The sequence below is a fragment of the Scyliorhinus torazame genome, chromosome 3 (genome assembly GCF_047496885.1).
Source record: "Scyliorhinus torazame isolate Kashiwa2021f chromosome 3, sScyTor2.1, whole genome shotgun sequence".
NCBI classification, from domain to species: Eukaryota; Metazoa; Chordata; class Chondrichthyes; order Carcharhiniformes; family Scyliorhinidae; genus Scyliorhinus; species Scyliorhinus torazame.
The window spans coordinates 240,785,889-240,809,969 of record NC_092709.1 but is presented as its reverse complement, the minus strand read 5'-3'; the positions used below and the strand labels follow the sequence as shown (position 1 = coordinate 240,809,969).

The following is a 24,081-nucleotide window of genomic DNA, read 5'->3' as shown; positions in this document are numbered from 1 at the left end:
ACCCCCCCCGCTAGATCCCCCGCAAGCGTAATTACTTCCCCCATGTTGCTCCCAGAAGTCAGCAAACTCTGGCTGACCTCGGCTTCCCCCCGTGACCTCGGCTCGCACCGTGCGACGCCCCCTCCTTCCTGCTTCTCTATTCCCGCCATGATTATCATAGCGCGGGAACCAAGCCCGCGCTTCTCCCTTGGCCCCGCCCCCAATGGCCAACGCCCCATCTCCTCCACCTCCCCTCCTCCCCCATCACCACCTGTGGGAGAGAGAAAAGTTACCACATCGCAGGATTAGTACATAAAACCCCTCTTTGCCCCCCACATTCGCCCCACCACTTTGTTCGAACGTTCTTTTTAATAACCCGCTCATTCCAGTTTTTCTTCCACAATAAAAGTCCACGCTTCATCCGCCGTCTCAAAGTAGTGGTGCCTCCCTCGATATGTGACCCACAGTCTTGCCGGTTGCAGCATTCCAAATTTTATCTTCTTTTTATGCAGCACCGCCTTGGCCCGATTAAAGCTCGCCCTCCTTCTCGCCACCTCCGCACTCCAGTCTTGATAAACGCGGATCACCGCGTTCTCCCATTTACTGCTCCGAGTTTTCTTCGCCCATCTAAGGACCATTTCTCTATCCTTAAAACGGAGGAATCTCACCACTATGGCTCTGGGAATTTCTCCTGCTCTCGGTCCTCGCGCCATCACTCGGTATGCTCCCTCCACCTCCAACGGACCCGCCGGGGCCTCCGCTCCCATTAACGAGTGCAGCATCGTGCTCACATATGCCCCGACGTCCGCTCCCTCCACACCTTCAGGAAGACCAAGAATCCTCAGGTTGTTCCTCCTTGCGTTGTTTTCCAGTGCCTCCAACCTTTCCACACATCGTTTCTGATGTGCCTCCTGCGTCTCCGTCTTCACCACCAGGCCCTGTATATCGTCCTCATTCTCGGCTGCCTTTGCCTTCACGACCCGAAGCTCCCGCTCCTGGGTCTTTTGTTCCTCCTTTAGCCCTTCGATCGCCTGTAGTATCGGGGCCAACAGCTCTTTCTTCATTTCCTTTTTGATCTCTTCCACACAGCATTTCAAGAACTCTTGTTGTTCAGGGCCCCATGTTAAACTGCCACCTTCCGACGCCATCTTGGTTTTTGCTTGCCTTCCTTGCCGCTGTTCTAAAGGATCCACTGCAATCTGGCCACTCTTTCCTCCTTTTTCCATCCGTATCCAGGGGGGATTCCCTTCTGGTTTACCGCACAGTGTTTTTAGCCGTCAAAATTGCCGTTGGGGCTCCTATCAAGAGCCCAAAAGTCCGTTTCACAGGGAGCTGCCGAAACGTGCGACTCAGCTGGTCATCGCCGCACCCGGAAGTCGTAACTGTTCCTTTTAACAGAAGGACCCAGAACTAGAGGGCACTGATTTAAGGTCTTTGGAAACCTTAACAAGGGGGGCATTAGGGAAAACCTTTTAATGCAGCAAGTGGTTAGGATATATACACTGACTGAGTACAGTGAAGGCAGATTTAGTTGTGAATTTCAAAAGGAATTGCATACTTAACTGAAGAGAAACAAATTGGAGAGCTACGGAGAAAAGGCAGGGAGTGGGAACTAAGTGGGAAATTGCAGAAAGGCAGCAGGGACACAGCAAGTCAAATGACCTCCTTCTGTGCTTTAATGATTCTGTGACTTTGGAGTGCATATCCACAGATTCCTGAACGCACCAGGTAGATACGGTGTTTAAAAGGCATACAAGGTGCTGTCTTTTATTAGCCAAGGAGGAGAATATAAGAGCAGAAAGGTTATTCTGGAAGTGTGTAGAACACCAATACAGCTATAGTACTGCATTCAGTCTGGCAACATTACAGGAAGTTGTGATTGGACCAGAAGATATTCACAAGGATGTTATTAAAACATAGAACATTACAGCGCAGTACAGGCCCTTCGACCCTCGATGTTGTGCCGACCTGTGAAACCACTCTAAAGCCCATCTACACTATTCCCTTATCGCCCATATGTCTATCCAATGACCATTTGAATGCCCTTAGTGTTGGCGAGTCCACTACTGTTGCAGGCAGGGCATTCCACGCCCTTACTACTCTCTGAGTAAAGAACCTACCTCTGACATCTGTCTTATATCTATCTCCCCTCAATTTAAAGCTATGTCCCCTCGTGCTAGACATCACCATCCGAGGAAAAAGGCGCTCACTGTCCACCCTATCCAATCCTCTGATCATCTTGTATGCCTCAATTAAGTCACCTCTTAACCTTCTTCTCTCTAACGAAAACAGCCTCAAGTCCCTCAGCCTTTCCTCATAAGATCGTCCCTCTATACCAGGCAACATTCTGGTAAATCTCCTCTGCACCCTTTCCAATGCTTCCACATCCTTCCTATAATGCGGCGACCAGAATTGCACGCAATATTCCAAATGCGGCCGCACCAGCTGCAACATGACCTCATGGCTCCGAAACTCAATCCCTCTACCAATAAAAGCTAATACACAGTACGCCTTCTTAACAACCCTCTCAACCTGAGTGGCAACTTTCAGGGATCTATGTAGATGGACACCGAGATCTCTCTGCTCATCCACACTGCCAAGAATCTTACCATTAGCCCAGTACTCTGTCTTCCTGTTATTCCTTCCAAAATGAATCACCTCACACGTTTCTGCATTAAACTCCATTTGCCACCTCTCAGCCCAGTGCTGCAGCTTATCTATGTCCCTCTGTAACTTGTAAATACTTCCGCACTGTCCACAACTCCACCGACTTTAGTGTCATCTGCAAATTTACTCACCCATCCTTCTACGCCCTCCTCCAGGTCATTTATAAAAATGACAAACAGCAGTGGCCCCAAAACAGATCTCTTAGAAAAGATTGGATAGGCTGTGGTTGTTTTGTCTGAAACAGGAAAAGCTGGGGGGGGGGGGGGGGGGGGGGGAGCAGGGCTGCTGGTGTGTGTGTGTGTGTGTGGGGGGGGGGGAGCAGGGCTGTTGGTGTGTGTGTGTGTGTGTGGGGGCGGGGGGGGGGGGGGGGGGGCAGCAGGGCTGCTGGTGTGTGAACCTATTGCTTGAAAGGCTGATGGAAGCAGAAATTCCTACTATTCCTGTCAGCGACCTCGGTTGCCCATCCCAGCCCCAGATTTTCACTCTTGGGTGATAACAAATACAAGACATTAACATGGGGTCACTTCAGAAAAAACGTTTGGGAAGCACGGGTACGTCTATTTTCTTGATGGCACAGACTCGATGGGCCAAAGGGCCTCCTTCTGTGACATAAATATACAGTGGCCGACATTTATCCTTCATCCAATAAGACTAATACAAGAGTATGCGGTCACTCATCGACTTCTGGGATCTTGTTTTTGGCTGCCCTCTATTTTTTTCTCATTGCAAAAGTGACTACACTTCACAAGTACCTCCTTCGTTATAGAAGCTCTTTGTAACATCCGGAGCAAACTATTGTCAGAAATAAACTTCAACCGAAAATCAGACTATTTGTGATGCATTTCTTTCCGTAAACTAAATTATGCGCTACACATAATCTGTGGTGGAACGTTTTTTTTTACCCGCACTGGAAGAGAATGCGCGGGATTGGCAGAATTTCGAGATGAGGTCGCGCTGGAGGGAGGGTTGATGGTGACGGGACAATATCGAACCTCGGCGCTCGCCGTAGACTGGAGTCCAAGATGGCGGCCTCAATGTCAGCGGCTTTCCATCAGATTCGCCTCCTCCGGGCTCTCCCTCGGTGTTTACCGAGTCCCAGCAGGTAAAAGACCGCCCATCGATCATTATTCAACACCCATTAACGCAGGGCTTCTCTCACCGTGCAGTTTAAAAACTGACCCCAGCTTATTGTTTTATGGTGATACCCTTTACCGCGGTCTAAACTCGCACATGAAGGACAGGAGCTTCTTTTATTCTCGGAATTTATTTTGAAAAACAAATCTAGATTCACAGCCCTGTTGCTGTCGGTAAATTTACCGGAGGGAACGTGCCTGTCATTTGCTCCCAGCGCCCCAGAAATACCTGCTACATTTGGTGTGAGTGACCCCGACAATATGGGGAGGTTTATCAATGAGGAGGTGCTTCACGGTACATTAACTTGGTTGATGAAAGCACGGCACTTAATCCCACTGAAACGGAAAACCTAGATCACCGAGCATTTCATTCTCAGTGTGGAGATTTAAACAAAAATAAATTTCACGGACGTGTTTCAAGAGCAAAAAGAAACCGTTTGCATTTCCGTAGTGCCTTTGAGTAATAAAACACCCCAAGAAAGATCACAGGAGTGTTATGAAGCAAAGTTTGACAAGGCACATTACGTATTGGGGTAAATGCTTTTGGTCATCTTCTGTTAAAGAGGTAGGTTGCAAGATGTTGGAGCAGAAGTAGGCCATTTGGCCTATTGAGTCTGCTCCACCATTCAATGAGGTCATGACTGATCTGATGTGATAATCCTCTTCTACTTTATCCCCATAACCCTTGATTTCCTTCCTGATTGAAAATTTGTCTGAGCCTTGAATGATCCAACGCCTAGAGCTCTCTGCGGCAATGAATTCCACAGATTCACTACCCTCTGAAAGAAGAAATCTTTCCTCATTTCTGTTTGATGGGTGACCCTTCCTCTATGATTATGCCCTCTGGTCCTAGACTCTCACAAAAGGAAGTATCCCCTCGGCATCTACCCTGTCAAGACCCCTGGGAATCTTTTTTGTCTTAATCAGGTCGCCTCTCATTCTTCTAAACTCCAATCAGTACAGGCCCAATCTACTTAACCTCTCCTCATAAGAAAATCCCTCCATAACCGGGATCAACCTCGTGAACGATCTCCGGACTGTCTCCAATGCCAGTGTTAAGGGGGCCAAAACTGTTGAAACGAGCATATTAAGATGTTCTTACTTTCTCATTTGGAGGAGGGCTTCTTTTGTCTGGCAGTTGAAAAAGCAATAGTAAATGTATATGGTTCCCAGCTTTGCTTCACCTCCACTCATTTGCTGCTAAAACCCCCATACATGTCTTTGCTACCTTGAGATTTGATTGTTCTAATGTTCTAATGCTCGCACAAAGTACTGTGGATACTGGAAATATTAAATAAAATGCTGGAAATACTCAGCAAGTCAGCAGTAGAAAAGAGCAGAACTAACATTTCAGATAAATGACCTGCCATCAGACCAGCAAAGGTATTCTAGTAGGCCACCTATCTTACACTCTCTGTATACATGAGCTGATGCAAAACATTGCTGGCATAGATACATAGAAGATAGGAGCGGGAGGAGGCCTTTTGGCCCTTCGAGCCTGCTCCGCCATTCATCATGATCAAGGCTGATCATCCAACTCAATAGCCTAATCCTGCTTTCTCTCCATAGCCTTTGATCCCATTCTCCCCAAGTGCTATATCCAGCAGCCTCTTGAATATATTCAAGGTTTTAGCATCAACTACTTCCTGTGGTAATGAATTCCACAGGCTCGCCACTCCTTATACCTGTCTGAAATGGTTTACCCTGAATCCTCAGACTGTGACCCCTGGTTCTGAACACACCCATAATTGGTAACATCTTCCCCGCATCTACCCTGTCGAGTCCCATTAAAATGTTATCAGTCTCTATGAAATCCCCCCATATTCTTCTGAACTCCAGCGAGAACAATCCCAACCTAGTCAATCTCTCCTCATGTGACAGCCCTGCCATCCCTGGAATCAGTCTGGTAAACCTTCGCTGTACTCCCTCAAGAGCGAGAATATCATTCCTCAGAGAAGGAGACCAAAACTGCACACAATACTCCCAAGTGTGGCCTCACCAAGGCCCTGTATAATTGCAGCAACACATCCCTGCTTCTATACTCAAAACCTCTCGCAATGAAGGCCAACAAACCATTAGCCTTCTTTACCGCCTGATGCACCTGCATACTTACCTTCAGCGTCTGGTGCACAAGGACACCGAGGTCCCAATGCACACTTCCCTCTCCCAATTTACAACCATTCAGACAGTAATCTGCCTTCCTGTTTTTGCTTCTAAAGTGAATAACCTCACACTTATCCAAATTATATTGCATCAGCCATTGATTTGCCCACTCGCCCAACCTGTCCAGATCATGCTGTAGGATCCCTGCATCCTCGTCACAATTCACCCTCCCACCTAACTTGATATCATCTGCAAACTTTGAGATATTACATTTTGTTCCCTCATCCAAATCTTTAATATATATTGTGAATAGCTGGGGTCCCAGCACCGATCCCAGTGGTATCCCACCAGTTACTGCCTGCCAATTTGAAAAGGACCCATTAATCCCTACTTTTTGTTTCCTCTCTGCCAACCAGTTTTCTATCCACCTCAATACACTTCCCCCAATCCCATGCTCTTTAATTTTGCACAATAATCTCTTATGCGGGACTTTGTCAAACGCCTTCTAAAAGTGCAAATATACCACATCGGCTGGCTCCCCCTTGTCAACTGTACTGGTTACATCTTCAAAGAATTCCAACAGATTGGCAAGCATGATTTTCCCTTCATAAATGCATGCTGACTCTGACTGATCCTGCCACTGCTTTCTAAATGTTCTGCTATAAAGTCGCTTCGGTTCAGTGAGCAGTTTACCCTGCTTGTCCCTTATGGACCCCACTTTATCCTTCACTAATCTTTTACCATTAATATGTTTGAAGAACATTTTGCTCTTTCTTTTAGCACAGCTTGCCATCCTTTCCTCATGCCTCCTCTTAGCCTTCCTTATTCCAGCCTTAGCCTCTCTCCTGAGTTTGAGATACATAGAAGACAGGAGCAGGACGAGGACTTTTGGCCCTTCGAGCTTGCTCCGCCATGCATCACGATCATGGCTGATCATCCAACTCAATAGCCTAATCCTGCTTACACCCCATAGCCTTTGATCCTATTCTCCCCAAGTGCTATATCCAGCCACCTCTTGAATATATTCAAAGTTTAAGCATCAACTACTTCCTGTGATATTGAATTCTACAGGCTCACCACTCTTTCGGTGAAGAAATGTCTCCTTATCTCTGTCCAAATGGTTTACCCTGAATCCTCAGACTGTGACACCCATCATTGGTAACATCTTCCCTGCATCTACCCTGTCTAGTCCTGTTAGAATTTTATAAGCCTCTCTGAGATCCCCCCTCATTCTTCTGAACTCCAACGAGAACAATCCCACCTAGTCAATCTCTCCTCATGTGACAGTCCTGCCATCCCTGGAATCAGTCTGGGGAAACCTTTGATGCACTCCCTCAGAGAAGGAGACCAAAACTGCACACAATACTCCCAAGTGTGGCCTCACCAAGGCCCTGTACAATTGCAGCAACACATCCCTGCTTCGAAACCTATATTCGAAACTTCTTGCAATGAAGGCCAACATACCATTAGCCTTCTTTACCGCCTGCTGCACCTGCATACTTGCCTTCAGCGAATGGTGCACAAGGACACCCAGATCCCGCTGCACACTCCCTTCTCCCAATTTACAACCATTCAGGCCTTTCTGTTTTTGCTTCCAAAATGAATAACCTCACGCTTATCCAAATTGTACTGCATCTGCCATTGGTTTGCTCACTCACCCAACCTGTCCAGATCTTGCTGTAGGATCCCTGCATCCTCGTCACAATTCACCCTCCCACCTAATTTGGTATCATCTGCAAACTTTGAGATGTTACATTTTGTTCCCTCATCCAAATCATTCATATATATTGTGAATTGCTGGGGTCCCAGCACCGATCCCTGTGGTACCCCACTGGTTACTGCCTGTCAATTTGAAAAGGACCCATTAATCCCTACTGTTTGTTTCCTCGCTGCCAACCAGCTTTCTATCCACCTCAATACATTTCCCCCAATCCCATGCGCTTTAATTTTGCACAATAATCTCTTATGCGTGACTTTGTTAAATGCCTTCAGAAACTCCAAATATACCGCATTGACTGGCTCCCCCCCCTTTGTCGACTGTACTGGTTACCTCTTCAAAGAATTCCAACAGATTTGTCAAGCATGAACTTCCCTTCATAAATCCATGCTGACTCTGACTGATCCTGCCACTGCTTTCTAAATCAGGTTAAAGTCCAACAGGTTTGTTTCGATGTCACTAGCTTTCGGAGCGCTGCTCCTTCCTCAGGCTTTCGGAGCGCTGTTCCATTCACCTGAGGAAGGAGCAGCGCTCCGAAAGCTAGTGACATCGAAACAAACCTGTTGGACTTTAACCTGGTGTTGTAAGACTTCGTACTGTGCTCACCCCAGTCCAACGCCGGCATCTCCACATCATGCTTTCTAAATGTTCCGCTATAAAGTCCTTGATAATGGATTCAAGCATTTTCCCCACTACCGATGTTCGGCTTACTGGTCTATAATTCCCTGCTTTCTCTGTACCATCTTTTTGAATATTGGAGTGACGTGAGCTATCCTCCAATCTGCAGGGACAGTTCCAGAGTCTATAGAATCCCGGAAGATGACCACCAATGCATCCACTATTTCCAGAGCCGCCTCCTTAAGCACTCTGGGATGCAGATTTTGTCCCTTGGCATTTCTCAACTCTAACCATACAGATTCCACATTGTCAGAGCTAATATCCTTTCTCACGATTGTGTTAATTTCCTCTTTAACCAGCAGTGCCATGCCACCACCTTTTCTTTTATACCTGTCCTTCCTAAATACTGAGAACCCTGGGACATTCAGTTCCCATCCCTCTTCACCCTGCAACCATGTCTCCGTAATCCCAATTATATCATACCCATTTATCCTAATATCCTAATTCTTGCCACAGGGTCATTATGGCAGAGAACAAGGCCATTTGGCCCATCAAGTCCATGCTGGATTTTTATTGAGCAATCCAATCAGTTCCATTCCCCAGCTCTATCCCTGTAACACTAAATTCATTTTGCCCAAGTGCTGATCCAATTTCCTTTTGAAATCATTGCTTCCGCCAATGTCTGGCAGAGAGTTCCTGGTCGTTACTACTTGCTGCACAAAGAAAGTTTTTCCTCATTAGACATCTCACTCCAAATCGTAAATCTATGCCCTCTGGCCCATGTACCATCAGCTAGTGGGAACAGCATAGCTAAACGTGTCATAATCTTGTCCAACTCTATCAATCTCCCCTCAATTTAAGGAGAACAACACCAGCTTCTCCAACCTAACCTTGTAGCCAACATCTCTCACATCTGGAACTATTCAGGTAAATCTCTTGCACCTACATCCTTCCTAAAGTGTAGCGACCAGAACTGGATGCAGTACTCTAGTTGTGGCCTAACTAGTGCCTTATTCAGGTTCAGTACAACTTCCCTGTTTTTGTACACCATGTGTCCCCTATTAATGAAACCCAAAATCCCTTAAGCGTTTATAAATGTTAACTCAATATGTCCTGTCACCTTCACGTATCTATGTACATTAACCCCCAGATCCCTTTTTATCCTGTACACTTCTGGCTTCTTCTTCATCAAATATTTTAGTTTGATTGATTGATTTGATTTGATTTCTTGTCACACGTACCGAAGTACAGTGAAAAGTATTTTTCAGCAGTCGAGGGAACGTGTACAGTACGTACATAGTAGACAAAAGAATAATCACCAGGGAACATTGACAAATGGTACATCGACAAACAGTGATTGGTTACAGTGCGGAACAAGGGTCTAAATAAAGCAAATGCAAGAGCAGCAAAAGGCGTTGTGAATAGTGTTCTTTTAGGGAACAATCAGTCCGAGGGGAGGTGTTGAGGAGTCTTGTAGCTATGGGGAAGAAGCTGTTCCTTGTCTGGATGTGCGAGTCTTCACACTTCTGTACCTTCTGCCTGATGGAAGGGTCGGGAAGAAGGCAATGCCTCGGTGGGAGGGGTCTCTGATAATGCTGTCTGCCTTTCTGAGGCAGCGGGAGGTGTACACAGAATCACTGCTTCATTGGTGGCTGGGCTTCAGCTGTCAAGGCCAGAGCTCTGGAATTTCCTGCCGAAACCATTTTGCTTCTCTCTGCTTTGAGTTGCTCCTTAAAACGTACCTCTTAGAGCAACTTTGGCCAACTGTCTTTGTAACTCCTTTTGTAGCTCTTTGTCATTTTGTATGCTATTACTCCTGTGAAGCACCATTTGAGAACATTTACTACATTAAAGGGGCTATAAAATGATATCTGACAAGTTGTTGATTCATCTATAGCTTCTAATAATACAAGGTGATTAGAAAGTATTCTCCAAGAGATAGATTTTAAGTATTCCTGAAAAAAGAGATATCCTGTCAAAGCTTTTTGTCTTGCACACATCAGGACCGTTCCTAAGAATACCATCATAAAGGAATCAATAATTTAAAATGCACATGAACAGAATGTTGATTGATTGGCAAGTGGACTCTGATTTGTAGAGACATTGCCATGGAGAATTCAGCGGGGAACATTAAACTGCCAAGCCTTTGTTCAAATTTAAACCAGGCAGATGAATTCTTGTTGAGGTGTTGCCATGAGGAACGTGGTCCACGAGGTCTGTGGTCAGGTCCTGATTCTTGTCCCGCATTGGTTTCCCACATTCTCCACCACTTGTCTTCAGTTGAGAGCCCTGAGGTTTTGAGAGTTTCAGCACCTAACCAGAAAGGGTTCCTGGATTGAAGGTGGCATTGTGCAGGCTACTATTAGACAGTTCTGAGTTTGCTAGGGGATTAAAGATACAGTATACTGCAGAAAAGAAACGGGGGCGGGATTCTCTGATCCTGAGGCTAGGTGTTGACGCCATCGGAAACGCCGTCGCGTTTCTCGACGGCGTCAACATGGCCTGAGGATCAGCAATTCTGGCCCCTACAGGGGACCAGCACGGCACTGGAGCGGCCCATGCCGCTCCAGCTGCTGATCCCGGCGTCAACTGAGCGCCGCAGGGTCCGCGCATGCGCAGTGGCTCCCATCTCCGCGCTGGCTCCGATGCAACATGGCGTAGGGCTAAAGGGGCCGGCGCGGTAGAAAGGAGGCCCCCAGCCCAAGAGACCGGCCCGCCGATCGGTGGGCCCCGATCGTGGGCCAGGCCACAACAGAGCCCCCCCACAGGCCGCCCCCCCCGGACCCTTCCACGCCGAGTTCCCACCGGCTGAGAGCAGATTAGAACGGCGCTGCGGGATGCGGGTTTTTTTTTTTTTGCAACGGCCGCTCGGCCCATCCCGGGCCGAGAACCGCCTGGCGGGGTGGGAGGGACCGCGTAGAGCGGCCCACGACCGGCAGCGCGCTGACCACGCCGGCGCCGATTCTCTGCTCTGAGGAGAATCTCGTCGGGGCGGTGTGGCGCGATTCGCACCAGTCGTGGGGATTCTCCGACCCGATCCCGGGCTGAGAGAATCCCACCTCGGGTATCTGCTACCATGGCAACCTCTGGCCAATCAACATTGTGGTGCAGTGACAGCATTGAGGTGCAGTGACAATGTATATACTTTAATGGATGCACAGAGTTTTGCTTCCCTGGCAAATTAATTTTACATAGCAGGTGCATCTGTTAGAATCAGAGAATATTATTGCACAAAATGAGGCCATGCAGCCCATTGAGGCTGCATCAGCTCTTTTGAAGAGCAATCCAGTTAGTTCCAATACCCTGCTCTTTCCCCATATCTCTAAGTGTTTCTCTTTCAAATATTTATATAATTATTTTTTGAATGCTACTATTGAATCTGTTCCCACCACCCTATCAGGCAGTGCGTTCCAAATCCTAAAAAAATAATTGAAAGTGATTCTGGTTCTTCTGTTAGTCACTGCAAATCTAAGCCTTCTAGTTATTGACCTTTCAACCACTGGAATCATCTTTGGTGACTCCACGTAAATCATTTGTGATTTTAAACATCTCTATCAAATCTCCTCTTAGCCTTCCCTGGTCCAAGGAGTATAATTTCAGCTTCTCTAATCTGCCCATGTAACTGTAACCTTTTCCTCACCCCTGGAATAATTCTAGTAAATCGATTTGGCTACTTCTCCAAAGTCTTCATAGCCTTTATAAAGTATGGTGCTGAGAATTGGATTGCCTATCCAGTTGGCTCATTGTTACATTCTTGCTTATGAATCAGGAGATTTTGGATTAAGGCCAATTTAGACACTTGAGAACATAATTGAGATTGATACGGGTGCAATACGTAGGAATATAGGAGCAGACCATTTGTCCCGTCGAGACTGCTCCACCATTTATTTAGATCATTGCTGAACTTCTACCTCAACACCACTTCCCCTGCGCTATCCCCACATAGCTTGATGTCATTCGTATCCAAAAAGCTATCGATTTCTGTTTTGAACATACTCCGTGATTTAGTTTCTACAGCCCTCTGGAGCACAGAATTCCAAAGATTCATCACCATCTGAGTGAAGAAATTCCTTCTCCTCCCAGTCTTAAATGGCCTGCTTTATTCTGAGACTTTTTCCCCTGGTTGTAGACTCACCAACCAAGGGAAACATCCTACCTACCTCTACCTGTCACGTCCTGTAAGAATTTCAGAAGTTTCAATGAGATTATCTCTCATTCTTCGAAACTAGAGAATACATTGTCAGGGGTGTTGCTTTCGGTTAAGAAATTAAGCCAAGATAATTTAATGTGAATTTGGATGGACATAAAAGATCCCACCACATCACTAGTCTGAGCCAAATAGAAACATTCTCTTGGGATCTTGGGCCATAAGCAATAAAAAACTATTTGATGATTTATTTGTATCAATCATGAGTTGGAAATTGTGCAGTGTCTTTGAATTAGAAAATATGAAAGGTGCTGCTGCTCAGAAGCATAGAAAGTAATAAGTCAGTCAAAGAAGGAGTTATTAAGATGGGTTGGACCAAAGAGCTGGGTTTTAAGGAAGGTCCTAAAAGAGAAGAGAGAGAAATCCAGACACAGGCTTATACGGGGAATTCCAGAGCATGTGGCCTACTGGGCTAGGATTGACAAAACAGTCGCCAGTGCTGGAGTGAAGGGACAAAACTCAAAAAGAAGGGTGTCAAGGGAGCAGCGTGTGAGTTGGAGATGTGGAGACACTACTAGAGGAAGCTGTAAGTTATAGAGATGTAAACCTCAGGGCCTGAGCAAGGGGAAGATGGATGAGCAGTTGAATGGCTGGTCGCTGTCTTAGTTATAAGATGTCCATAAGCACCTCACTTTGTTGGAGGTGAGGGTGGAGGGATCTAAGGAGCACTTTGGAATGAGTGCTCTTCAGGTTTGTCCTGCAGTATTGATTTTTTAGAGAGAACAGTTTGGCCCAATAGTGATTGTTGTGATTTAGCCAGATCTTGTACAAACAGATATTGCTGCAAAAACTCAGCAGGTCTAGCAGCAACTGTGGAGAGAGAAACAGCTAACATTTTGAGTCCAGTGTGATGACTTCAGAAGAAGCCAGATCTGGTGATAGATCATCTGAATTCCTTGGATTTAAGGGAGTGAAGATGGAAATGATTGGAACTGGAGAGAGAGTAGGAATTTTGCTGGAGATAAGAACAGCAGAGGTGTAAATGATGGAATGATTGTGAAATCAACCATTTTGCAGTGATTGAAGTATTGTGAATGGAGAAATACGGTGCTCCATGTACACGTGACTCCAGACCCACAACAATGTGGTTGACTCTTAAAATGTCCTCTGAACAAGGGCAGATAAGGACGGCTATAATTTCAGGCCGAGCCAACGATATCCACATCACACGAACAAATAAAAAAAAAGAAAGACTCTTGTTTCTCCTAACATTAATAACTTTGTAGCAGGTTACCTCAATATTTTTGAAACACGTAGGTATACCAAGCCTGAAGTGGTCTTGGAGTGGACATTTCATCTGGGTGGTTTTCGGATCAGGACCAGTTTTCACATCAATCCACTCATAATTTATTTTGTGTGAAAACAAAATTGTATTGAGGAGAAGTCATCCTGGCATTTAATTTCCAATGGTTGAAGTCATGTACACCCAATTGTATGTCTAGAAATTCCCTTCATAAGTAATTGAAATTATACTTTACTGCTTTGGCACAACCTAGAATCCCTGCAGTGCAGAAAGAGGCCATTTGACCCATCGGGTTTGTACCGAGCCTCCGAAAGATTACCCTATCTAGGCCCAATACTTCACCCTATCCCTGTAATTTCACCTTTTGGCCACTAACGGGTAATTTAGCATGGCTAATCCATCTAACCTGCATATCTTTGGACAATGGGAGGAAACCGGAGCACCCGGAAGAAACCCACGCAGACACGGGGAGAACATACAAACTCCACATAGACAGTCACCCAAGGTTGGAATTGAACCTGGGTTCCTGGTGATGTGAGGCAGCAGTGCTAACCACTGTGACGCCCTACCATCTACCATAAGATTTAAATAAATATACAAATATTTATGAACTTATCACCTGTAAATTTCATAAAGGTCAAAAATAATAGCCTAGATGTTCCATGTTTTTTTTCAGAATCAACATAACCTGGGCATGGAGGTGGCATGTTGGTCAATTCTATTTCCATTACATTTTGAAGGAGGGTGTGTAGGGTTTTCTTCTCTCTCCCCATGTTATGATGTCACGCTTGGGAAAAGAATTGCTGGCATTTCAGGCTGCTTGGAAAGTTCTGACTGTTCTGACCATCCTACAGCCAGTAGAAAGTTAATTTGCATGACACAGGTCTACTTCCTGCCTAAATAAGTAGGCCTCGCAATGTCACACCCTAATGGGAGTGGGTCGAAGAGTGATTAATTAGCATTGGGTGAGTAGTAGAAGAATTCTAGATGAGGTGGCAAATAATATTTGGACCATTAGAGAATTTAGAGCAGACTGGAAAAGTGCTGCACTTTGAGTGTGGGGCTGTTGGAATTTCTATTTCTGCATAATTGAAAGTTTTCTACTCCTGGACCATCCAATGATTTTAGTGATTTTTCGCCTTGTCACTGCTATTTTGTACAGATCCACTATGTTACTTCTCGGCTTTGGAGATTGTGAACCAGTGAGTTTCAGAATTACTGTTCTCAGGCAGCAGCAATGTCTTGTATAATGCCTTAAATGTCATTTAATGTCTCAAAATGCTTCACACGAGCTTGAGAAAGCACAGCAGGCACCAAGCTACACAAGATATTGGATCAGATGACAAAAGCTTGGTCAAAGGCTCTGAAATTGCACCTGGAATCATAGGATTTTACAGCTCAGAAAACACGAATTGATCCATTGTCCTGCCCTTGCTGATTATAGATTCTTATTTAACTACTTTTTGATGAAGCAACATAACTCCTCGCCCACTGGACACATTTGTTCTGGAAAAGAAGTCACCTAATATTGCCGTGCACCTTATGGTCTGAAGGTTATGCCCGCTCAGAATCTTTGCAGTGCTGAAGGAGGCCATTCGGCCCATCGAGCTTGCACTCTACCTATGAAAGAGCATTCTACCTAATCTCACCCCTCTCTCTGCCTTATCCCCATAACCTTGCAAATTCTTTCTTTTCCGATAGCAATCCAATTTCCTTTTGAATACCTGGATCCAACCTGCCTTCACCACCCTCTCAGGAAGTTCGCTCCAGGCTTCAACCACCCTCTGGGTGAAAAGTATTTTTTCCTTTCATCACTTTTTCTCTTTTTGCCAACTATTTCTGTTGCCAATTATTTTCTGAGGTCAGTTTTTGAGAGATGCCTTTACTTTGTGATTACCATTGCTTTTAATGCTTATGTGGGGCAGGAGGTGGCTATGTGGGTCGAGTCACTCCTGCCAGCTGGGGCTTAGGCTGTGGCCTACCTGGGTGTCAGAGATGGCATGGTTGAAGTGATGGTGTCTTGTGCTTCGATCGAGGACATTTTTGAGGGATCCTGGAGAGTGCTCGCCTATCCTGACTTATCCTTTCCCTTCTCGTGCAACATGGGATATCTATTTATCCTTCAATTTGCCCTGCGGTTCTTCGATAATCCTGATTGTTACTCCCTGTTGATCATGTTAGTACGGTGGCAGAGTGGTTAGCACAGTTGCTTCACACCTCCCGGGTCCCAGGTTCAGTTCCCGGCTTGGGTCACTGTCTGTGTGGAGTCTGCACGTTCTCCCTGTGTCTGCGTGGGTTTCCTCCGGGTGCCATTGTTTATCCTTATCTTGTTATCCTGTGTGAGCAAGAAAAATTTGACTCAATTATGGGAAGCGTGATTTGTGCACAGTTTTATTCCTTTGGCTATGAAGAGGACAAGTGAAGCTGGGGTGGGGTGAAGGGTGGGTGAATATGGTTGGTAGGGTTAGTTCAATCCTGACAGATTGAGTTACAGCTAATGCGTTTCAGGTTTTTATTTTGGATTTGTATATTTTCTTTTTGTATTTTATGTTTTCTAAATGAAGAATCCATGTTTATACCCTGTTTTGGCCTGGGCAGAGTTTGTATCTTGGGGAGGGCTGGGTTCCTTTTGTCTCCTTGATGTTGAGCTTTTTTCCTCTCTTCGTCTGTTTGGGCCTCTCTTCGTGCTCCTCTCTTGGGCAATTGTGGTGCTGGGTTGTTGAGGAAGGAGGCTGCTCTGCCTATTCTTTCTGTGGTGGTTGTCGCTTTGAGCTAGGCTGGGTGTTCCCTCTTTGTGGGTTCTTGTCTCATTTTCTCTTTATCCTTATCAGCATTGTGTTGATTCTTGCCCTGGTCTGGCTCTGTGGTGTGAGGAGATGGGGGAGGGGGGGCGGTTCCTGTGCTCTGGGTGTATAACTTCTTGTGTGTCGGTTGGTGCTGGGCTAGGCCAGGTGTGGTGGGGCTATTATGCTGTTGGTCCCCTGGGCTTGGGGCGTTCCTCACCGAGAGTGTTGGGAGGGGCCTCCTGGGAGACTACGTTTTGTTTCCTTGTCTCTCTAGTGTGCAGGGGCATAGTGATGGGTCAAGTTCTGCCCCTTGGTGGGAACCCTGTTGATTGAGTGGCCTGTCCTCTTTGCTGGTGGGTGTGGTCATCTGGTGGGATAGCTCTGGTAGGTCTTTGTTCACTCTTTTCCTTCTTTTCTACCTTGGGAGGCCCTGAGGGCTTGACCATAGTCTGAGCATGTTGTTATTGTTGCCGGTCTTCTCTTTTTTTTCCTCTATTCATTATTGTGGTTCTGCCCTGGGCCTGTTTTTGGAGTTTAGTTGTGTTATGTAGTATATAACTCCCCTGTCGATCTGAAGTTTTTGTGTATTTTCTTTTGTTTTTGTCAGGGTGAGTATAACAAATCCGCTTCTGTTTCCTACATGGGCGCAGATGGTCTGGAATTCATAAAGGGATGGTCTGGAATTCATAAAGGGACGGCTGTGTTGGGTCATTGATGCCATTGGCGCTGCTGCAGTTGAGGGGGATGTACATAGAACTGTACAGCACAGTACAGGCCCTTATCGTTGCCCATTTGATCTTGGCACGGGAAGTTTATCCTGATTTCCTGTGATCATTGCGAGATTGTGCAGTGTTGGTTGGTTCACGCCATTTTGTCATGTTTTCACGATCCTATCCTGTTTCTCCCTCGGTCTCTGGTGGGGCGATTTAAATACTTTGTTCTGTTTAATGATTGTATTAAGCCAGTTGTGATGTTCTTAACCTGTTCCTTATTGTGCTCATGTAGGTTAAGCCGTTTGTTTTTTAAAAATCCCTTCTTATGGTGATGTATTATTTTGTAACTTTGCATTATTTTATAAAATGTAAAATCTCAATAAAAGGATCCTCTATGCTTGATTAACCACTCCCTCAGCCTGTCCTACCGCCTTCAGTGACTTGTGCACATTTAGACCCAGGTCCCTCTGCTCCTGTATCACCTTCCGAATTGTATCCTTATTTTATATTGTCTCTATATTCTTCCTACCAAAATGAACTACTTCACATTTCTTGGCATTAAATTTCAACTGCAGTTTGTGGGGTTGTGCAGTTCAAGGCTTCAAAGGTCCATGCATACAGCAACATCTACAGTACAGAATTTTAGCAGAAATCATCGCAATATCTCAAATTTCTCCTCATGGCTATAGTTTTTATTCCTTGTATCATGTAGATGAATCTGCACTGTATAATCTCAATGCACGGTATGTTCTATGTTCTTTACTGTCCTTTTTTGACATCCGAAACTGCTCACAGTACTCTAACATTGGCCTTGTATAAACCTATCGCTACCTCTTTCCTCTTGTGCCTTTTATCATCTATCCTAATACCCTCATGTGGTTGGTGACAAATTTTGTTTGATACCTCTATGGTGTGGCTTGTGATGTTTTACTGTGTTAAGGGGTTCTATAAATGCAAATTGCTGTTGCTGTTTGGTTATTCCATTCAAAATGAGCAGTTTTCAAAACTTTATTGTAGCCACAAAGACTTGATATCAGTGCTGAGCATGAGTCCAACTGGATCTCCCAGCATTTCATAAGGAATTTAAATAAACTGATAGATGAAATTTATAATGGAGTGGGTACTTCAAATTGCTTCAGATTTATGTTAGCACCTTCATATTAATGCACCTCCAGCTGGTCACCTGTTTATGACTGTACCATGTGATGTGAAGTTACCTGCTTTCTTACCATTTAAATGTGTCTCAAGTGCTGTAAACTGCACTTTGCTGTATTAATGTTAGAGAAGAGCTTGACTCTCTTACCTGCTCTCCTCGAATATTAAACTGGTGAGTGGAGTTCTAAGTATCGATATTTATTTGCACATAGATGGTGAGCTCCTTTGTTGCTTGACAAAGTGCACACAGCGAGCAGCTTAACTGCTCCAACAATCTCATTTTATCGGTACTAGCTTTGTATTTTGAGAATTTTTAAAAACGGAACTTAAATATGCATATCAAGAACAATTGTCCAAGATGGAATGCTACACATACCAGTACAATGAACTGTTTATTATAGGCTGCTGTATATTTTACCATCATTAAAAGCAACCTGAGCAAGGACCTTAATTTAAAAGTTGGATGTTTTGGATAAAGCAAATCAAAGATGCGAATCACCAAGAAAACTTTGGGGTATCAGTGGGAAATAATGGGACTTCTTCCTGTAGTATGCTGCAAAGACATGATGTTCGTTTGGAATATAAATATTTTTATTTACTATTCTGCATGAATTCAAGCTTTTACAAGATAACCTTCACTTGTCATCTACTCGTTTTAACTCTGGGAATAAAGTCTCCCGAGTTACTTGCAAGATGAAATGAAAAATGAAATGAAAATCGCTTATTGTCACAAGTAGGCTTCAAATGAAGTTACTGTGAAAAGCCCCTAGTCGTCACATTCTGGCGCCTGTTCGGGGAGGCTGATACGGGAATTGAACCGTGCTGCTGGCCTGCCTTGGTCTGCTTTCAAAGCCAGCGATTTCGCCATGTGCTGATCAGTGTGCTACTCACAATTTTGGGTGCTAGGAAATGTAGGTTACGGTTAAAAAAATTGATGAACATTGAATTATTGAGTAACAGATGACAGCACAATGTTATGTATTCTCTCTGATTCTCTGAATAATTTTGTGCCATCTTTTAAAATAATTAATAATGCAGGCAACCATACCGATACAATCTTTTGCTTTGGTTATATTTTAGCACTTCCGAATCCAGTGGGGTTTTGTATGATGGAAAAAAAGATTGAGTAAGTTTTCAGAGAATCCCTACAGTGCAGAAGGCGGCCATTCAGCCCATTGAGACTGCCCCAAACTGCTGAAAGAGCACCCTACCTAGGGCCCCCCCACCCCCACTCTATCCCTGTAACCCAACCTAACTGTTGGACACTAAGGGCTAGTTAGCATGGCTAATGCACCTAACCTGCACACCCTTGAACTGTGGGAGGAAGCCAGAGTACCCGGAGGAAACCCATGCGGACATGGGGAAAATGTGCAAACTCCACACAGAATCGAACTGGGCCCCTGGCGCTGTGAGACAGCAGTGTTAACCACTGTGCCACCATGCCACTTTAGCATTTTGCTTTCGGATTCTAAGCGTTGAATAACAACCTGTTTCTCATATCAAAGAACACAGATTAAATGTTTGTATCACAGTTCTGCTCGCTGTTTTGTATTTGGCTTGGAATCGTGTGGAGAAAAATATCTGCAACTTCTGAATTTTCAATGTTTGGTAACACCAGAAACATATTTGGAGTTTTATTTCATATCTATAGGTAGGCACTGAGACGAGGTGGCATGTTTATCGCTAGCATACTATCAAAATAAGGTGATTGAAAAAGTTGTTTAAAAACTTTACAGGAAAGTTTATTGCTTCAGCACCGTGCTCTCATGACTCAGAATATGACATCCTCCCATGGCGGTTCTCCAACCTTACATTTAATTACTTTTTTGGTACAGGTAAAAAATAAATTGTACTTGTAAAAGATTAACCTTATATCACCAATCTTTGTTATTTGTATTTTAACAGTGCTGCTCAAGTCATTGCTTCTCTAAACTTTCTTCGTGTTCATTTAAGCTTTAAATATGCCATAACCATTCCCTCTTTCTAATTTATCTCGCTGTGAAATCATGACTTATTTCACAGTATTATTCTTGGCAAGAAGGCCTTATTAGAATCCCTTCTTCTGGGTCTGGGTTCAAGTCCCACTTCAGGATTTGATGGCCATGGAAGATGTGTTCATCACGTGGACAACAGGTTGATTATCAACCCGGAAATCATTCTGGTACACCTGATGGCAGACAGTTCGTGCAGGAGAGGCCAGACTGCAGAAGGCAACTGCAAACCACTGCAGTATAATCATGGACCAATCCAATGGAAGTCCATGGTCTCCAACACCCTCTGGGGCATGGTACCTGGAGGTGGATCCTTTCTCTGAACTTGAATTTTTTAAAAACGATAATTTCTTGAAGACATATCGCGATAGTACAACATATTGAGATAGTACAAAAGCAGAAACAATCAAAGAGCAATGACGAATACGCCATAATACAGTATCAATGCATTTAATACTAATGATATAACACCGCAGAGACCCCCCCCATATATACAAACTGATGTTCTAGTACTTCTTGAAAAAGTTGATGAACAGGTTCCACCTTATGGAGGATCCCTCATCCAATACTCTAATGGCGAACTTAATTCTCTCCCAAGAGAAGAAACTCAGCAACATCCTGCACCCAAGACCCGGTACTTAGCGGATCTGAGGACCGCCAGTTTAGCAAAGTTCTCCTCTGTGCTAGCATGGAGCCGAGAGCCACCACGTTGGCTTCTCCGGAGCACCCGCATCTCCAGACACTCCGAAAATAGCTACCCATGGGGAAGGCATGACCACCATTCCCAATACTTTAGACAATACATCAGTGACTCCCTTCCAGAATGCCGCCAACTTTAGGCAGGTCCAAAACAAGTGGGTATGGGTCGCAGGGGACCCATCACACTGAATGTAATGATCGACTACTTCTGGGAAGAATCGGCTCAACCATGCCGGCGTCATGTATGCTCTGTGTGCACCTTTAAACTGAATAAGACTAAGTCTGGCGCAAACAAGGACACATTAATCCTACGTAGCACTTCTTCCCAAAACCCCTGCTCGCATTGCCCCTTCCAATTCCCCCTCCCATTTTTGTCAAATTGCCCCCATTAAAGCTTCCTCCTTCTTGGTCAGCTCACCATATACGTCTTGCCATTCCTAATTCCATCCTCTGATAGGAGCCTATCCTGTAATCCGGGCCAGCAACATTGGGAATAAACCCACCTCCTTTCTCAAAAGGGCCCTGATTTGGAGGTATCTAAACCCGTTACCATTGGATAATTTGTAAGCCTCCGCCAACTCAGTCAAGTCTGCAAATTTCCTACCCAGAAACAGGTCCTCGAAGCTTGGGTGGCATGGTAACTCAGTGGTTAGCACTGTTGCTTCACAGCGCCAGGGACCCAAGTTTGATTCCCAGCTCAGGTCTGTGCAGAGTCTTCACGTTCTTCCCGTGTCAGCGTGGGTTTCCTCCGGGTGCTCCAGTTTCCTCTCACGTCTCGAAAGACGTGCTTGTTGGGTGAATTGGGCATTCTGAATACTCCCTCAGTGTACCTGAACAGGCGCCGGAGTGTGGCGGCTAGGGGATTTTCACAGTAACTTAATTGCAGTGTTAATGTAAGCCTCATTGTGACATAATAAATATTTTTATTAATTAATCCCCAAACGGTCTCTCTCCCTAAACTCGGCATCTAGTCTAGCTGGGACAAATCTATGGTTACCACAAATCTTCATATACATGCTCTCCACGCCAAAATGTAACCAGCACTGATTCCACAACCTTTGTGTAGAAACTACCACTCCCGGATTTGATGAGTATCTGTTCAGTGAGAACGGCAGAGGAGCCAAAGCCAGTGCCCGCAAGGAGGTCCCTCTGCATGAGGTTCCTCCACCCGACACCATACCGACCCTTGGTCTACCACCCACTTCTGGATCTTGGCAATGTTTGCAGCCTGGTAGTAATTTTGAAAGCTAGGGAGAACCAGGCCTCTCCAAATAAGCTCTCTTAATACGAGGAATCCTCCCGCTCTCAGAAAACTCAGGATAAGCCTATTAACCTTTTTGAAGAATGATTTGGGCAGAAAGATGATAATCGCTTATTGTCACAAGTAGGCTTCAATGAAGTTACTGTGCAAAGCCCCTAGTCGCCACATTCCGGCGCCTGTTTGGGAAGGCTGGTACGGAAATTAAACCCATGCTGCTGGCCTTGTTCTGCATTTCAAGCCAGCTATTTTGCCCAGTGTGCTAAACCAGTCCCTGGTTCTCCCAGATTGGGAGATTTTGGAATATAAAGAGGAATTTTGGTAGGACCACCGTTTTTATTGCCTGGCCACACCCCGACAGAGATAGCGGCAACCTATCCCATCTTTTATAGTCCTCTTTAATCCCCTCCATTAAATTCTCCTGATTTAATTCATGGAGCTGGGCTCAATCCCACGCCACATGGATCCCCAGATATCGAAAGCTCCTTGGCAAGCAGAACAGAAGCTCATTCAAGCACCCCTAATGTTCTCCGGTGCTGATCAGGAATAATGATGCAGGGAGATTTTCCTGTTTTCTCTGGTTTTTTTTAATCAAAACAAAAGTTTATTATAAGAATGTTGTTAACATATATAAAACACTTAGCAGGAATTTGTTATCAATTACAAACATGAAAAAAACACAACAACTTCAGTAATCTTATAACTCTTAATGAATCCCCCTTAGCTGTTCCAATTCAATACAAAATTCAATAAAACCAAAACCCCTTTCAAGGGCGAGGCCCAGCACACTGTAATCTCACTTGAATGATACTGATCCTTTCTCTGAGATTCTGGTCCAATTTCCAACCAGCAGATTCAAAACTCCTTCAGGAAAGCAACTCTAGCTTTAAGGTTACCACGTAGTTTGCCACACCCAATGTGCTTTCAGTTTACTGGAACAGCTTTAAAATAAAAACAGCAAAAACCGGGGAAACTCCCTGTAGCTTAACACAGTGCTTTTCAGCACTGTTTCTTCTTCTGCAGTCCAAAGGAAACCAATCAAAACTGAAACCAAAAAACTAAGCTGCCTCTCACTTGACCACCACAGCCCAGCTCCACCCACAAATGATATCACTGAAGCTGTGCTGCAAGCCATGTGGTAAAACAAAACCTTTCTTAAAGGAACACTCGCAGGACATCCAAAACAAAAACGTCTATCCAGGAACAACACTTATGAACATGTGAAAAGAAGGAAAACTTCCTCGTTCTAGGTGTCTCAAAGTGCCACGGATTCGTAAGCTGGAGGAACCTTGACAACTTCCCAGCCATTGTCGATATCCTCCCGGAGAGCACGGGCAGTCCAGCACCAGGTCTAGGACTGTGTTGAAGTCCGTCCCGAGGATCAATCTGTGTGTATCCAAATCTAGGATCAATGACAGAACCTGCCTCATAAAATCCACATCATCCCAGTTTGGAGCATAAATGTTGCACAGCACTACAGTGGAGCCCTCCATCCACCCACTCACCAGCACAAATCTTCCACTCGGATCGGCAGTGATGTTTTTCATTGTAAAAGCCACCCTCTTCATTGTAAAAGCCACCCTCGTCAAACAACAATGAGTCAGAATACAGGAGGAAGATAGAAAACCTAGTGGCATGGTGCAACGACAACAATCGTGGGGTGGCATGGTAACACAGCGATTAGCACAGTTGCTTCACAGCTCCAGGATCCCAGGTTTGAACATAGAAAAACATAGAAAATACAGCACAGAACAGGCCCTTCGGCCCACGATGTTGTGCCGAACCTTTGATTCCCAGCTTGGATCACTGACT

The 24,081-nt window shown here is 45.0% G+C and overlaps 1 protein-coding gene across 1 annotated transcript in view; it reads left to right on the top strand.

The window, feature by feature from the left end:
* The first annotated feature begins 3,576 nt into the window (after positions 1-3,576).
* The window catches only part of ndufs4 (NADH:ubiquinone oxidoreductase subunit S4), a 294,640-nt gene continuing 274,135 nt past the window's right edge, over positions 3,577-24,081 (top strand). Inside the window, exon 1 of the mRNA XM_072497055.1 lies at positions 3,577-3,748. Coding sequence (XP_072353156.1) covers positions 3,669-3,748 — 80 coding nt within the window. The 5' untranslated portion in view covers positions 3,577-3,668. The remainder of the gene's footprint in view (positions 3,749-24,081) is intronic.